This window comes from Ahaetulla prasina, chromosome 10, assembly GCF_028640845.1.
Source record: "Ahaetulla prasina isolate Xishuangbanna chromosome 10, ASM2864084v1, whole genome shotgun sequence".
In the NCBI taxonomy this organism is placed as follows: domain Eukaryota; kingdom Metazoa; phylum Chordata; class Lepidosauria; order Squamata; family Colubridae; genus Ahaetulla; species Ahaetulla prasina.
The window spans coordinates 24,803,993-24,822,212 of record NC_080548.1 but is presented as its reverse complement, the minus strand read 5'-3'; the positions used below and the strand labels follow the sequence as shown (position 1 = coordinate 24,822,212).

Genomic DNA, 18,220 nt, shown 5'->3' with positions numbered 1-18,220 from the left:
ATATGTTGAGCAAACCCAGTTGGACAGCAAGCTGCAGATGCAGTTCATTGCATTCCCTTCCCCCAGTTTGACGTTATGCTGGTTTGCGGGCCTTACAATTCTCAGCTTGTCTAGTAAGGATGACTGAACCGCTATTATGCAGTTATTGAAAGTCAGCTTTGACTGATCATAGATAAATTTCAGGATGGACTAACGTCTGTATTTTTCTAGGATGATCAAATGCAATGGGTTGGCCAAGAGTAAGCACTACTGGTAAGTTTTCTAATACAATAAAGGTAAAGGTAAAGTCATTCCTGACTCTAGGGGGTGGTGCTCATCTCTGTTTCAAAGCCGAAGAGCTAGCGCTGTCCAAAGACATCTCTGTGGTCATGTGGCTGGCATGATTAAATGCCAAAGGCACACAGAACACTGTTACCTTCCCACCAAAGCTGGTACCTATTTTTCTACTTGCATTTTTTATGTGCTTTCGAACTGCTAGGTTGGCAGAAGCTGGGACAAGTAACAGGAGCTCCCCCGTTATGCGGCACTAGGGATTCGGATGCTGAACTGCTGACCTTTCAATTGACAAGCTTGGCATCTTAGCCACTGAGCCACTGTCTCCCTTATTCTAATACAATATCAGTTCCCAAATATTCATGTCCAAGGAACTATCTTTTCTTACTGAAGGTTAAATTCGAATTGCAATCTACCATTTCCAGAGTACTAACCATTTTCAAAGCATGAGCCATCTTGGTTAAGATACACCTCATGCACCCCAAACCAAGCAAAAATTAGATAGAAATGAGAAGAAACCTAGAAGCCACCCTTCTCCGTTGTTCCCTCCTGCCAAAGTCCCACTGTACCTTAACACTCACATAGCACTGAAACTTTATGAATGGAGAAGAACATTAAATTCACATTTTAATGGCAAGCCCTGCCACTGAATTTCTTTGATGTCCAGGGTGGTTATTCTGGGGCTTTGCAGAAGCACGGACTGAGTTGCCCACACCTTCTTGCCACCAAAACGTTTCAAAATGCAAGGAAGATTTTTTTAGCTGGGGAATTGTGAGCTCATGGAAAAGGACCGTCAGCTCTTGGGAATCGCGAGACAGACATGGACCCAGGGGTGAAATGCTACCGGTTCTCAACGGTTCAGGCTAACCGGTAGTAATAAAAGCTACTGGTTCAGGAGAAACGGTAGTAAAAAAAAAATGCTACCGATTCATTCGAACCTGTATTTCCGACGATCAGCTGTGCCGTGTGATTTAGATTCGCTAGAAAGCAGGAAATCCTGCTTTCTAGCAAATCTAAATCGCGCGGCACAGCTGTTCCCCACCTTTGCTGTTCTACTTACTTTCTTAAGCCTCCTGTTTCTGTGCGCACCTTTTGGTGTGCACCGTACATGTATGTGCATGCAGTGTACGTTTGGTGCGCACTGTGCATTTGCACACACCCAGCATGGGTTTGGTGTGCACTGTGCATACGCGGGCAGCGAACCGGTGGCAAACCATGGAGGATTTCACCACTGCATGGACCCAATTTGTTTCCACTGTGTTGGTTGTGCTCTCGGTCATCTCATCCTTCTGTTCTTCCAGGTGCTGCCAATGTCAGAAGGAAGACCAAGCTGTTAGGCAAGCTGCTCCTTTCCTCCTAATTAGAAGCGATCACTCACCTGATGAAATGTACCAAGAAGCAGGGCTGGTGGTGGGAATAGTGACTGTTTACTTCTGTCTGCTGGTTGTGGGGAACTTTCAATGACAATAAAGTAAGAGTATCATCCGTTCTTGTCCTTTTATGATTTCAAGGCCTAAAAATGATTGAGTCTCAATCGCAACAAATACCTACATGTCTTGTAAGCCTAGCATCAGCCTTGGGCCATAGGAAGACTGCAGTGCCACCTTCCCTGGCAGTGAGATTAAACTCTCGCTGTTTCTCACTGGAGTGCAACAGCCACGCTACTGCCATTTCCAGCAGGACACAGGTATTTACAACCATTTGTGTAGCGAAGTTACGACGGCATTGAAAAAAGTGACTTACGACCGTATTTTTGCACTTAGGACCACTGCAGCATCCCCGTAGCCAGTGTTCGAAATCTGAGCACTTGGCAACTGTTTCATACTTATGATGATGGCATAAGTGTCTCCGAAGTCACGTGACCTCCTTTTGCCACCTTCTGACCAGCAAAGTCATCGGGGAAGCCGTATTCCTTTAACAGCCATGTTACGAACATTATAACTGCTGTGATTCACTTAACCAGTGTGGCAAGAAAGGTTGTTAAATGGGGGAAAGCTCCCTTAATAACTGTCTCGCCTGGCAACAGACATTTTGGGCTCAATTGTAGTCGTAAGTCGAGGACTACTTCTACAACGTTATAAAAAGTTTAAAAGGGAGCTACACGAACTTGTGTCAAATATCTGCTCTACATTTTGGCTTTGAAAAGCTTTTCTTCTAAGCATTTTTCTTCTAAGCATTTGGTTCAGAAAATGATAGAGTTGTTTAGAAGGAAGACTTCTAGCTTTGGAAAAATCACACTAGCAACAGAGTTCCTAGTCCAAGTTAGGGCTATTAACCGGGAACTACCTGTGTTTAAATGTCCTTTAAACATTTGAATCCTGTTGCTCTTGTTTCACCCATATTCTTTTTAAAATCCCTATCCAAAGAATAACTGGGAACATTGAGAAGCAAAATAACCAGAGAGACAAATTATCTCCAGAGACTTCCGGTTCCACAAAAGTATTTTCGGATTTGGACCTGCTCTCAGGTGTCAGAACAGATAATCAAAACTCTGGGAAACCGTTTGAATGATATACCAGATTGGGAGGTGTTCGTTTAATCCCAAACTAAAAAGAGTGTAAACAAACTAAACTTAATCCTTTGGGGTTAATTGATTGAGTCAATTGACACAATTTTCTTCTCCCTCTAATCCAATTAAGGCCAGTGAATTCCCCAAATTCTGATTGGGGAATCACTGATGGATGGATTTTTGACCAATCCCTTGCATCAGGCTGGAGTCAGGGAGACTAAATGGAGCTGAGCATTTGTTGGCTGGATGCCCTTCCTGACACCTACACGGAGTTCACAGCAGATATTTTCCTTTTGTGCTCAGAGAGAGAGCAATATCTGCCACTATCTAAGATCAAACTCTCAGTCTCCTGATCGTGAGGTGAGACCTCCACCTCTAGGCTCCCCACTCCGCTCTTTTCAAATTAATCCATAAAACCATTTTAATCCATTGGATTGTAGATAGATTAAGTAGGTAATAAATTCACACTGAGGCACAACTGTTGTTCTGCAGGGTACGTTGATTAAGCCATGTTACTTTATTTGCAAGAAGCGGCTTTTGTACAGTTGGTACCAGAGAAAGGCTCAATGCCAAGTAAAAAGAATCATTTGAGTCAGCAATGATATCCTTGATGAAATGTTTGGGCAGAGACCATCTGGACCGGTGGTGGTAGGCTTTTAGTACTATAAAGAAGAAAATGAAAACATCCTTAGGAGTTTGAATATCATGAGACTCTCAATAAGCACTCATCATCATTATCAATAAGATCTACACACAGTGATTAATTTCTCATTTATAGAAAAGGAAGCATTTGGGTAACATCTGGAGTTTCCTATAGATAACAAATGTGTAGAGTATATAGCTTGAAGTTGTTGATGCTGGAGATAAATAGCTCCATATCTGACTGGGAACTTCCCACTAGAAGCAGAATTCTAAACTTGATAGATAACCTGATCGCTTTCAACAAGGAAGTTGTTATATTTGTCTATGCTGGTCCCTGCTCCCCAGCCCTGGTTTCATAACAAAATGAATTTTCTTTTATGCAAAATCAGCTGCCTAATTCATGATTGATCCCACAGCAGAAAGGGACTTTGGCCAGAACTGGAGAACCGGATCTTACCAGTAGGAAGCTACATAATAGAATTAAGCCTTTAGCAGAGAAGTTCAAAATTATACAAACTTACCATGATTTCGGGTCCATTATAGGAATTCTACAATACAAAAACAAATACAGAAAATTGGGAATCAGGACATTGTTTCTACACTAATTTGTTGATTTTTAAAAATCCTGTTTTATCCAAACTGCAGTACAGACCCCCTTGAGAATGTTGAATTATAGAGTATCACAAGAGGGATAAAAGATAACTCATTCTGAATTTATACAACATGCTAGACCAGGCCAAAATGAAATGAATCATGATTTAGTATGCTAAGAGAAAGGCATCCATTGTCTTATTATAAATCTTAAATAAGTTTATCATGCAAGTCAATGAACAACTTGATCATGAGCGACCAGCCAAAGTTAGAAAGCCACTGAACAAAGGGGAATTTACAATTGTTCCTCTATTTGGCTGTTGCAGCATCCCTCCATAGTCACATGGTCACAATTTGGCAACCAGTTCATAATAATGCCATCACAACATCCCATGGTCATTGGTCACCATTTGGGATCTTCACAGCTGGCTTCTGAGAAAGAAAAGTCAATGGGGAAGCCAGCAAGCGGTCCCAGATGGTGACCACCTGACATTGTGCCTAATGACCGTGTAGGGTTCATTGAATGATGGCAACCAGAACTGCGGAAATAAATTGACATGATCACATGAATAATTTGACATGATCACATGAAATTGCATTTATGACTGTGTCATTTAACAATGGAGTTGCCATCCCAATTACCAACTGGGAAGGACTGCCTGTAATGTCCCAAAGGTGCTTTTTTAAGAGGCAACGGGACTTCCTGGTTTTTCTTTGAAGACGTTTTGTTTCTCATCCAAGAAGCAACAGGACAAGAGTCAGCAGTCCACCTGCATTTAAAAGACAAAGGCCACGCTTTTGAAGACAGCAAAGTCCACAATTTAGACAGAGAGGATGGCTGGTTTGAAAAAGGGGTCAAAGAGGCCATCTTTGTCCAATTTGAACAGCCCTCTCTGTTCAGAAATAGAAGCGATATGACATCATCTGTCTCCTGTCTACAACATAGTCCCTAGTCCCTTCAACAGTTCCAAGAAGGCTCCACACCCATTTGCACCACTCAGGTGACTCTGAGGTGACCCTGAGGACACAGATAAACCTCCAGGTGACCTTAATGACCCACTAAATGACCAGCTGTCTGCTAAGTTTTCTATTCCCCACCATCCAATCAGAGCTGAAGAAGCTTCTCGGATGAGAAACGAAATGTCTTCAAAGAAAAACCAGAAAGTCCAAATTGCCTCGTGAAAAAAGCACCTTTGAGACAACCATGACTTGGATGACCATAAAATCTGCAATGTGATTCTTTGGGAAGAGTTTGATCTGAGAACATAGTTATTAGTGGGGTTTTTTCTTAATTCAGATTTTAAGGTGCTCTGTAAACCAAGCCATAGTTTTCTGTCTGAGACCAGTCTGGTGTGGGAAAGAGAGGGAAACAGCGGTCAGTGACTATTTGGAGAATGAAAAAAAATGTTTTGGACATAGTAAAATAAAATTCCAAACAATTATGATGATGTTAATATGGAGGGGATGAGTTTGTGACAGTAGCAAGCTTTTCTTTAAAATATTAGTTATCCAAAGACTGGCTGTGGTGTGAAAGTGGCCAAGTGACATCACCAGGAGGGGCTGGACTGAAAACAGATAGCTAATCAACATGATAACTGGACATTATAGTAACAGCATGCAGTATATGTGGAAAGAAACCCACATATACCCAGTAGGCGGTCCCGTAAATAACCCGCATTGGGCCGGGTTATTTACGGGACCGCCTACTGCGACCGAATACCTCCCACCGTCCCGTGCGCTCTCACAGAGAGGGTCTCCTCAGGGTGCCGTCAGCGAGGCAATGTCGTCTGGCGACGCCCAGGGGAAGGGCCTTCTCTGTGGGGGCTCCCACCCTCTGGAACGATCTACCCCCGGACTTCGTCAGCTGGACCTTGGACCTTCCGCTGGCTTAAAACATACTTATTTAATTGTGCAGGACTGAGCTAGATTTTAAATTTTGGGTTTTAAATTGGGTTTTATTTCTATTTTTAATTGGACGGGCTTTAGAATAAGTTTTTTAAATGTTTTATATTGTATTTATATTCTATTTATCTGTTTTTAGTGCCTGTAAACCGCCCTGAGTCCCTTGGGAGATAGGGCGGTATATAAATATGATTAAATAAATAAATAAATAATAAATTTGGGAAGGGGTTCTAAATATTTAGACTGGACTTCTGAAAGTAAGAGTCCAAGAACGTGGTGCACAATCTGTTCTTATCATTGTTGTCAGCCATTCAGTTGTGTCTGACCTTGGCCACTCTATGGATCAGTACTCTCCATGCCCCTCTGACTTGTAGCCCCCCCCAGATCCGCCATGGTCATCCCAGTATCATCTTTTATAGCGTCCAGCCAATGTGTATTAGGGTGGCCCCGTCTCATTTTTTCCCCACTGATCACTCCCAGCATGATTGACTTTTCAAATAAGCCAGTTCTCATGACATGACCAAAGTATGACAGCCTCTGTTTGGCGATCTTGGCTTCAAGTGATATTTTTGGTGAGGTTTGGTCTAGGACTTCTTCATTATTTTTGCAGTCCGTGCGATGCATAATAGTTGCCCACCAGCACCGCAGTTCAAAGGAGTCCAGTTCTAGGATGCCTTTGAATTGTGGTGAATCTGCTCCTGGACTGTGTGAATCTCTTCTAAGGTAAAGGTAAAGGTTCCCCTCGCACATATATGCTAGTCGTTCCTGACTCTAGGGGGCGGTGCTCATCTCCGTTTCAAAGCCGAAGAACCAGGGCTGTCCAAAGACGTCCCCGTGGTCATGTGGTTGGCATGACTCAACGCCAAAGGCGCAAGGAATGCTGTTACCTTCCCACCAAAGGTGGTCCCTATTTTTTCTACTTGCATTTTTACATGCTTTCGAAACTGTTAGGTTGGCAGAAGCTGGGACAAGTAACGGGAGCTCACCCCATTACACGGCAGCACTAGGGATTCGAACCGCTGAGCTGCTGACCTTTCGATCAACAAGCTCAACATCCTAGCTCCTGAGCCACCACATCCCTTGAATCTCTTCTAGGACTACACAAAATTGCATAGTTTGCAGATCTCTGACATCTACTGATGAAAGTGGGATTTTGCAACGCTGCCTCTTAACCATTTATAGTACTGACCATTAGGAGGAGCAAGATATACAGAGAGCAATGTTTCTCAACCTCAGCAACTTTAAGAAGTGTGTACTTACAGAATTCTTCAGCAAGCCATGCTGACTGGAGAATTTGGGGAATTAAAAGCTATCCATCTTAAAATTACCAAGATTGAGAAAGACTGAGATAGAGGCTTAGATCCAATCTAAGTTCCCGGTTTATCTCTAAGCTTGTCTCTCCAGGGGTGAAATGCTACAGGTTCGCTCCAGTTCAGGTGAACTGGTAGTGATAAAAACTACTGGTTCAGTCGAACCGGTAGTTAAAAAAAGCTACTGGTTCCTACCAACCGGTATTTCCGATGATCAGCTGTGTCGCAAGGTTTAGCTTTGCTTTCCTGCTTTCTAGCGAAGCTAAATCATGCGGCACAGCTGATCCCCCCTCGCCGTTCTACTTACCTTCCCAAGCCTCCTTTTGGTGCGCAGTGTGCGTGCGCATGCAGCGTGCATTTGGTGTGCAGTGTGCATTTGGCGCGCACGGCACATGCGCGGCCAGCAAACCGGTAGCAAACTGGTTCAGATTTCACCACTAAGTCTCTCCCTTCCTGCCTTTGTCTCTTAAGCAAACACAGATAGGTATGCATTCTTGAATCTTCTTGCTAGGATGTAGCTCCAGATACTAAGACATTTTTTCTCCTTCCTATAGATAAACCATCTTTCCATTAAAATAACAAGACCTGCTTTGGTGGTCTTTGACAGGTAGGATTATCCCCTCTCTCTCTCTCTAAGAAGACAAAATGCATTCTCCAACACTTACTCCATTGTCATTGAAGCTGTTGTCGCCAACCTTATTGTTATCAAAGCTTCTGCTATTCTAAAAATAGAGCACAAGAGCATATGTTAGTGTCTCATCGTCCAGTGTAGGTTGACTTTGAGGAATATCCATTTATTTACCTGTACATTTCAACAGAGAGGAACAAAGAGGATAGAATAGAATAGAATAGAATAGAACAGAATAGAATAGAATAGAATAGAATAACAGAGTTGGAAGGGACCTTGGAGGTCCTCTAGTCCAACCCCCTGCTTAGGCAGGAAATCCTACAAGAAGGCAGGAATAGGACAATCATGTAATACCTTTGAGACCTGCCAAAATATAGGCAGCCAGAAGAACTCTAATGCTGATTTTAAATGTTGATGCTTCCCTCTAAAGAGTAGGCAGTTGAGATGCTATGTAGAGGTAGTCCGCAACTTACAACAGTTCCTTTAATGGCCGTTCAAAGTGACAATGGCACTGTGACAAGGGCCTCTGTGGCTCAGACTGGTAAGACAGTCTGTTATTAACAGCAGCTGCTTGCAATTACTGCAGGTTCAAGTCCCACCAGGCCCAAGGTTGACTCAGCCTTCCATCTTTTATAAGGTAGGTAAAATGAGGACCCAGATTGTTGGGGGCAATTAAGTTGACTTTGTATATAATACACAAATGGATGAAGACTATTGCTTAACATAGTGTAAGCCGCCCTGAGTCTTCGGAGAAGGGTGGGATATAAATGCAAATAAAAAAAAAACCTGAAAGAAGTGACTTATGACCGTTTTTCACACTTACAACCATTGCTGCATCCCCGTAGCCACATGATCAAAATTCAGATGCTTGGCAACTGACTCATCTTCATGACGGTTGCAGTGTCCCGGGGTCACGTGATCCCCTTTTGAGACCTTCCGATGAGCAAAGCCAATGGGGGAGCCAGATTCACTAAACAGCAGCGTGGCTAACTTAACAACTGCAGTGATTCAATTAACAACTGGGGCAAAAAAAGGTCATAAAATGGGGCAAGATAGGTTGTAAAATGGGACAAGGTGACGTCCCACAGATGTCTCACTTAACAACAGAAATTATGAGCTCAATTGGGGTCGTAAGTTGAGGACTACCTGCCGTATGTGGACTAGAGTGAGCATCTTGCAACTTTGAACTCCCTACTGTCCTCTTGCGGACTTCTCTCCTAAGAAAATTTCATCCCCTCCAAATGTTGACTCGTTTTGGAATTTTAGGATTGAATTTTGAATCCTGCTCAGAACTGGCGTCTATACATTTGTTAATACATACCCCTCCAGAACCTCCAGAATTAACGCTGTTCTGAAACATAAAATGAAAAAAACACAATTTTAAATTAAGAGCAACCTAAAGGTTCAATCTTATGACAATTAGCAGTTGTCCCCCCCATCTCCATAATCTTACAAAGATAACTTTTGCTTTGTTCCTTGAATAAAGTTACAGAAACACAAGAGAATGGGAAAAGGCACATTGTAATTTTAAAAATAAAACTTAAACAATTGGCTATTTGGGACAAAATCTAGACCTTTTGTATTTGATCCAGCTGATTAATGCCATTTTATTATTTACATGACATATATTTCATCCCCCTCATGACTCTGTTAAGCATGTGGTGCAAATACATTTCTTCAGTCATTGACAAATGACTTTTTATTTGGTATCTTTGAGGAAAAAGGAATATGTTTAGTTTTTTGGATGACTCAAAAGGAAAGAAGTATGTTTAAGAGATTCCATGCAGCTTTTTAAAGTAGTTTTTAATCTACTACTGAGGAATGAAGACAGATTAGCTCCTAGCATACAGTTATTCTGGGTACTTATTTATTAAATTTTAATTATTAAATCGTATACTTACTCCATTGTCATTGAAACTGTTAGATCCTGCAATGTTGTTGTCAAAACTGTCTACACTCTGCAAAGGAAAATAAACAGAGCCAGTTATTTTCTTTTTGCTAAAGGATTAGGAAAAGCACTAGAAAGATCCTGGCATTTGGTGAATATCAGAGAATTTAACAAACTCCAGGAAAGGAAGAAAGGATAGAAGACTAGAGGGGAGACCAGCAGAGTTGGTCAGAAGAGAAGGATCAAGGGAGACATGATAGCACTGTTCCAATTTTTGAGGGGCTGCCTCAAGAGAGGAGGGAGTCAAACTATTTTCCAAGGTACCCGAAGGCCAGACAAGGAACAATAAATGGAAACTGACCAAGGAGAGATTCAACCTAGAAATAAGGAGAAATTTTCTGACAGTGAGGACAATCAACGAATGGAACAGAAGTTGCCTTCAGAAGTTGTGGGAGCTTCATCACTGGAGGCTTTTAAGAAGAGATTGGACTACCATTTGTCAGAGATGGTGTAGGGTTTCCTGCTTGGGTGGGAGGTTGGATTAGATGACCAACAGTACAAGGTCCCTTCCAACTCTGTTAATCTATTAAATCTGAGTTTACAGCCAGACTGGAAAACTAAAACGAATCCCAGAAGAAGGCCTGGTGGATCATTTTTGCAGCATATATACTTTATATATTTCTCCTAATTGTATCTGAATGTAGTACTTCTGATCAATCTACCTTTTTCACCATCAATTCCCCAAATGCATGTGTGCGATTCAGGTACTCCTTTTCATATATTTCAATGGAAAGTTACAATGGCAAAGTTGGGGAAAAGGAGAATAGAAAGGAGGTAGACTACAGGCATATGTTCAAAAATGGTGACTTAGGTTAATGTTCAATAAGAGTCTGATTGATTTTAGGACATCACCCATAAGTTAAGTATTTGATTTGCACAAAGAGAGAAACTCCTTATTTCTTGACGTTTCCAATGAAAAGGGTTTAAATATTAAAGAAAGGAGAATGAGCTCATCAGGAAAAAGGCTGCACAAACTAAGTAAACAAACATCTCAGCCATCACAACGGTGATTTGCATCACACATAGAAATTTTCCTGAGTGCTATTTATTTATCAGAGGGACGCGGTGGCTCAGTGGCTAAGGCGCTGAGCTTGTCGATCGAAAGGTTGGCAGTTCAGCAATTCAAATCCCTAGCGTCACATAACGGGGTGAGCTCCTGTGACTTGTCCCAGCTTCTGCCAACCTAGCAGTTCGAAAGCATGTGAAAAAAATGCAAGTAGAAAAATAGGGACCACCTTTGGTGGGAAGGGAACAGCGTTCTATGTGCCTTTGGCGTTGAGTCATGCCAGCCACATGACCACGAAGACGTCTTTAGACAGCGTTGGCTCTTCAGCTTTGAGCACCCCCCCCCCTAGAGTCGGGAATGACTAGCACATATGTGCGAGGGGAACCTATACCTTTATTTATTCATTTAAACTGCTTCTATGATGATCTATCTTAAAATCACAGCTCTGGGCACCTCATAACCATAATATAAAAGAAAGAAAGGGGAAAGGGGAAAGGGGAAAGGGGAAAGGGGAAAGGAAAGGAAAGGAAAGGAAAGGAAAGGAAAGGAAAGGAAAGGAAAGGAAAGGAAAGGAAAGGAAAGGAAAGGAAAGGAAAGGAAGGGGAAGGGGAAGGGGAAGGGGAAGAGGAAGAGGAAGGAGAGGGGAGGAGAAGGGAGGGGAGGGGAAAGGAAAGGAAACAAAAGGAGATGAGGGAGGGGAAAGGAAAGGAAAGGAAAGGAAAGGAAAGGAAAGGAAAGGAAAGGAAAGGAAAGGAAAGGAAAGGACCAATGCATGACAGATGTGCTATTTAAATCCCTCCAGGACATTGATCCTTCTCCTGCTTCTTCTTAGAGCAGTTGATTATTTCTCTATCTTTCCCAAACACATCAACAAACCTAGAAGGCTCAATGGGAATGCCATCTTGTGGCTTGCCGTCTCTGGCTATTGAAATACTTGAAGTAGGCTTCAGCCTCATCAGGTATGAGTGGTCCTTCTACGACCATCCATTAGCTGTCGCAAATTCCCAGGAAAGAAGCGACTGACTGATCATTCTTATGATCTACAAACTCTTTAAAAACAGTAACAGTCGGTGGAGTCGGTTACAAATGCAGGAACCCTGGAATATTCCATGCTCAATCAATGAAGCTATGTAGTGCTCCAAAAACTGGATTCACTTAAACGGGTGTCAATACAGATAACATACAGATCCCATAGGAACCCTCTTTTACCCAAACATCTCCTTACCCCAGGTCTAGCTGTGGTGCCTTCGAAACTGAGCAGGCAGATAGCCAGGAAAAGGGCCACAACTTTGACTTGCATCTTGGTGTTGCTTCTGTCTCCCTTTCCTTCTGAAATAGGAATAGGGATAAGGCCACATGAGGCCTCTACTTATATTGGAAGTTATCATGGGCGGTGGCCACTGATACGTTAAACTATCAGTTCCTGTTATCATGAGCAAATTTGCTTCTGTGAGCCCAACCTGATACATCCACAGAATGACCAAGCCCTTTCTTCCTACCTTTTCCAACCACAAGGCCAAGATCCACACATACGTTGCTCCTTAGACCTGGCTACGCATCCATCTCCTCTTCCTTCTTGACCCTGTATTTCTTCTCTACTCCTGTGTTTAACCTCAAGTTATCATGCGCTGAGGTTTTTGCCTAAAGGAGTGAAATCATATTTTGTAATGTTTTACAATGAGGGTATCAAACTCGATTTCATTGAGGGCCGCATCAGGGTTATGTTTGACGTCGGGCGGCCAGTGAGGGCATGACCAGGGTGGACATGGCCAGCTTGATGTCACTCGTGTCAGGGTGCCTGTGGTGCCCCGAGCACTCTGCCAGCGAAAATGGGCTCCCGAGCTCTGATTTTGGCTGCCATGGCCTCCTGCAACCCTCTACCAGCGAAAACGGAGCTTAAGAGGGGCTGCCTGTGGCTGTTGCAAGCTCCGTTTTCGCTGGCAGAAGCACTGTGGCCCGGTCCTTTGCTGTTTCCAGGGTGGCCCCATGGTCCAGCTCTAAGCACCCCATGGGCCAGATCCAGCCTCCGAGCCTTGAGTTTGACACCCCTGTTTAACAACATTAAGGCTGCATCAGTTGACTTCGGTTTCATTCTGTTTCTTCTTTTTTCCTGCCTTAAATTTTCCTTAACAACTGTTTTTAAATTGTTTAGAAGGAAGTACGTTATATGTTGAAGGCCAGAAGCCTACCAAGCTGGTACAAAATGTGTCAGGCTGATACAAAATTGTGATCTGTTTCATTTGGCTATTTTAGTGGTAGTCAACCTGGTCCCTACCGCCCACTAGTGGGTATTCCAGTTTTCATGGTGGGCGGTAGGGGTTTTGTCCGATACTGAAGCACTTCCCTTTTTTAAAATTTAATTGACTTTTTTAAAAAAAATCATAGCATTATTTAAAAACATTTTCATTAGGTTTTCATAAAATTCCCCGTGACAATTTAAACTTCTGAAAATATACTATTTGTATCACCCGTGCATAAGTTTAGTTCATGTTACGTAAGTGAAACCAAATGGTGCTATAGTATGACTGCAAACAAAAGAGCCTCGTCCCAGAATAGTTCACGCATCTCCTCCACCACCACCCAGCTGTAACAGACAAGCAGAGATGGTAGCCGCCCCCCCCCCAAAACCCAATCCACGATGTGCGAGAGGCATGTGCAGACGATGATACACAGCACATTACTGTGGAACCGGTGGGCAGTTAGAAAATTTTATACTAACAGAGATACAAAAGTGGGTGGTAGGTATAAAAAGGTTGACTACACCTGGGCTAATTCATCAAACAGTGTGACTCCAGATACTTTTTCTAGGGATGCCGTCCACATAACCAACTTCTTGTTATAAGTTAAAAGAATAGGCTTATTCTGAGAATTTCTGATTTTAACTCGACGGGGGCAAAATAATAGGAGCAAGGGAACGAAAAGACAATTTTTCCCCAAAATGTTTCTATCCTTCCTCTCCTCCTTCACAAATATATTCCTGGGATTTCCTGGGGTTCTACTTTTTAATCTCACATTAGTTTTTTGAGATCATTTAAACCTTGAGGAAAGGAAACTGCATTTTTCTATACCAATTGCCATTCAGTTTGCTTAATTAACCAGCAATATTACCATATGTGTGGACATACCCCAATATAAGGAAATATTGGTGCAAAATCAAGAAATGGCTGGGAAGAAATTGCGGAACAAAAGATAGAACTGAAACCGGAATTGTTTTTACTAGGAATATTAGATCCAAAAATGGATATAAGTTTTCAATATATAACACTACGCATCCTAACTGCTGCTAGGATCGCCTTCGCGTAAAACTGGAAACAGACTGATACACCCTCAGATGAAATAGTAATTAAAAAGATACTTGAATGTGCAGAAATAGACAAAATGACCATGGAGTTAAAAGAAAGGGAAGAATCGGATTTATTATAAAGTTTGGAATAGAATGTGTAAGTGGCTAGAAAACAGAAGCCAAAGCAAGAAATAGAGTTTTAAATTAGTATTGATCAAACGTTAACCAAAGTTACCAACTATTATTAAATTTGAATTACTGATTATAATGTAAGTATAATGTAAGTATGAGTAACTAGTATTGTTATTATGTCATTATAGCTGTTATAACCGATAGGAAGGCAATGTAGAAGAATGAATTATAAAAGCAGAACATATATGCTGATACAGAAGGTTATAAAACTATGCCACATTATTATGTTTGTCTTGTTTTTTCTGTTTTTTTCTGTTTCTGTTGTTTTTTTGTTTTTAAGGGTGAAAAATGTTTAATAAAAACTATTTAAAAAAAATAACCAGCGATATATGTCCTCTGTTACTAGTCCCTTAAGGAACCATACTGGGTGTATCACGGCTTTGTAATCCTAGCAAATGTGAAATACCAAATGATTAGCCCACCCTTTTTGACTTTAACAAGGGAGGAGGTTAAAGGCGATAAGAGGATATGGCCTGTTTGAGCTCTAGCAACACCTAAAATAAGAGGTCTGAACTAATAGATTTTGGAGCGCATGACCGAAGAATTATCAGGCGATATCGACGTAGGCAGAACTAAGTATAAAGGACAAGTGAACCTGAAAAAGAATAAAAAAATCTGCAAAGTGCAGGAGGGAAAAAAATTGAAATCCACAACAGAAATTTTGATTCTCAGTTGTGGTCGGAAGTCAAGGACGACCTGTCGTTTTTGCCTTGGTCTTGTCCAAGCTGATTTTTTTATTTAAAATGAATTGAATACAGACTTAAAATTTTAAAAAGAGTGTTTTATCATGGCTTGCAATAAAATAGTCCCAATGATGGCTTACATGGGGCTCCCCTTGAAGTGCACTCGGAGGCTTCAGTTAGTCCAGAATGCAGCTGCGCGGGTGATAGAGGGAGCTACGCGTAGCTCCCATGTAACACCGCTCCTGCGCAGACTGCACTGGCTGCCTGTGGCCTTCCGAGTGCACTTTAAGGGGCTGGTTACGACCTTTAAAGCGCTCCATGGCTTAGGGCCTGGGTACTTACGGGACCGCCTGCTGTTACCACACGCCTCCCACCGACCCGTACGCTCCCATAGAGAGGGACTTCTCAGGGTGCCGTCCGCCAAACAATGCCGGCTGGCGGCCCCCAGGGGAAGGGCCTTCTCTGTGGGGGCTCCCACACTCTGGAACGAGCTTCCCTCGGGTTTACGCCAAATACCTGACCTTCGGACATTCTGTCGCGAACTGAAGACACATCTCTTTATCCGCGCGGGGCTGGCTTAAATTGGAATTTTAATGTTAAATTTTATTAATTTTTAAACGGGGTTTTTAGTTTATGGTAAATTTTAATTTTCAGGCTAATTTAAATAAGTTTTTTAAATTGTATTTTAACCTGTATATTGTATTGCTGGTTTTATCTTGCCTGTACACCGCCCTGAGTCCTTCGGGAGAAGGGCGGTATAAAAATCAAATAAATAAATAAATAAATAAAATAAAATAAAATAAATACATGTTTAAACAAAATTGCACATTAATTAAACAAATAAACAGGAAGTAAGAAGTCGATTTTGTCATGTTAGATGACAACTAGCTATTGCAGGTAGTTCTCAACTTACAACCAAAACTGGCACCAGCGTTTCCATTTAGTAAGCAAGGCAGTTGATAAGTAAATCATGCACCTCACCCCACCCCCACCCCGTCTGATGACCTTTTTTGGCCATGGCTGTTAAGCAAACCATTGTAGTTGTTAAGTGAATCATTCAGTCAGGAAGTCAATCTGTGGTTTCCCCCATTGACTTGGCGGATGAGAAGGCTGCAAATGGCGATCACATGACCCTGCAACCATTGTAAATGCACGTCAGCTTCCAAGCATTCGAATTTTGATCCTGTGACCATAGAGAGGCTGTAGGGTGTGAGGGACCAGTCATAAGTCCCTTTTTTTTGGTGCCTTTGAACCATCACTAAAGGAGTGGTTGTAAGTTTATTACAATTATTTACAATAATAAGTTGGTGATAAAAAGATGCTTTTATTTAATTAATTGACCGATTTACAGGCAGATTTTAAAGAAGAAATTGGATAACCATTTGTCTGAAGTGGTGCAGGGTTTCCTGCCTAAGCAGGGGGTTGGACTAGAAGACCTCCAAGGACCCTTCTAACTCTGTCATTCTATTCTATTCTATTCTATTCTATTCTATTCTATTCTATTCTATTCTATTCTATTCTATTCTATAAGCTGAAGTTGAAGGGAGTTGAAGTCCACAAGTCTTAAAGTTGCCAAGGTTGGAGACCCCTGTTTTAGAAGGCCAGATCCTCAAGATGAAACTCAAATACTTTGGCCACCTAATGAGAAGGAAGGACTCCCTGGAGAAGAGCCAAATGCTGGGAACGATTGAGGGCAAAAGAAGAAGGGGGCGGCAGAGAACGAGGTGGCTGGATGGAGTCCCTGAAGCAGTCGTCATGAGCTTAAATAGTCTCTGGGGGATGGTAGAGGACAGGAAGGCCTGGAGGAACATTGTCCATTGGGTCGCGATGGGTTGGACATGATTTCGCAACTAACAACAATGTTGAGTACCACCGTTCCAAACTAATCCAGTAAGTTTTCGTGGCTGAAGGTAAGCTTAAACCTTGATTTAGGTTTCAGGTTAAACACTTTGACTTAATCTGATTCTTATGGGTACCTTTTTCAGTTCAACCTTGGTGTAGATGTTCTTTACAAGGTTAGTTTCCCCCCTGGGGTGCTAATGGTGTCTTTTTTTAATGGTATAGTTTTGATTGCATTGCAATCTCATTTTACAGCAACAAGGGCTTCACAAACATAAGATAATTATATTTTCTTAATCTCCCCTGGAGCTCCCAATCAGCAAATTGCTTTTTTTTTTTAAGCAAGGCACAAAGATAAAGTAAAAGTTCTGAAAATCTACATTAGGCCCCATTTTGCTCTCCCTGTTTAATGACATCTACCTGTTTCAAGACAAAGGGAAGAGAAAGAGGGGATTCAGGTGTTCAGCATTTTTCATGATTTTGCTTCAGCTCATCAAAATAGGTTGTTCTGCAGAAAATGTGTTCTTTTTTTGAAAGGAAGAAAGGTTGTTATTCCCATTGCAATATAAATTCATAGAACAGAACAGAACAGAACAGAACAGAATAGAAAAGACAGTTGGAAGGGACCTTGGAGGTCTTCTAGTCCAACCCCCTGCCTAGGCAGGAAACCCTACACCACTTCAGACAAACGGTTATCCAATCTCTTCTTAAAAGCTTTCAATGTTGGAGCATTCACAACTTGTTGTTCCACTGATTAATTGTTCTGACTGTCAGGAAATTTCTCCTTAGTTCTAGGTTGCTTCTGTCCTTGATTAGTTTCCACCCATTGCTTCTTGTCCTGCCTTCATGTGCTTTGGAGAATAGGTTGACTCCCTCTTCTCTGTGGCAGCCCCTGAGATATCAGAACACTAATATGACCCTCCCTAGCTCTCATAAAGATAAAGAGAGGGCAGGAGGAAGCACATTTTGATTGGCAAGATTATTGTTATGGTAACTTTATAATAAAATAGTATTTGCATTCACAATTCTGGCCTCTTAGTTTGGTTTATCTTGAAGGGCTGACATCATGAAAACTAGGGAGGGTCAGATCCGAGGCACTTAATCAAATTGCATTTTTATCCCTGGACACGGAAAGGATTGACAGAAAGACTTTTATTGAACTTTAGCACTGCCTCTTGCAGAAATCCTTACAGATGTCCTGCAAGGCAGGTTCAGGACCCCGATTCTCCTCCCTCCCAGCATCATCTTCTAGCAAGGAAAAGCATCGCCCATTGCTCTCCGAAATATGTGGTGATCAAGGCCGGCGAAGAAAAGTTTGCTTCAGGGGCGTCCATCTTTTTTTTCCCTGTTCCGTTTTGCCTTAGGATTGTTGGTGTGCCCAGAGAGGGTTTAAAAGAAAAGCAAAAAGTCCAGT

The 18,220-nt window shown here is 42.0% G+C and overlaps 1 protein-coding gene across 1 annotated transcript; it reads right to left on the bottom strand.

Moving 5' to 3' along the window:
- Positions 1–3,288: 3,288 nt before the first annotated feature.
- On the bottom strand, positions 3,289–12,134 carry LOC131204858 (insoluble matrix shell protein 4-like). The gene is made up of 6 exons (XM_058196481.1): positions 12,035–12,134; positions 9,757–9,813; positions 9,177–9,206; positions 7,893–7,949; positions 3,946–3,972; positions 3,289–3,444 (listed from the first exon to the last, which is right to left on the bottom strand). Exons 1-6 carry the CDS (start codon positions 12,107–12,109, stop codon positions 3,439–3,441), a joined length of 252 nt encoding a protein of 83 aa, XP_058052464.1. The 5' UTR covers positions 12,110–12,134; the 3' UTR covers positions 3,289–3,438.
- Positions 12,135–18,220: the final 6,086 nt, after the last annotated feature.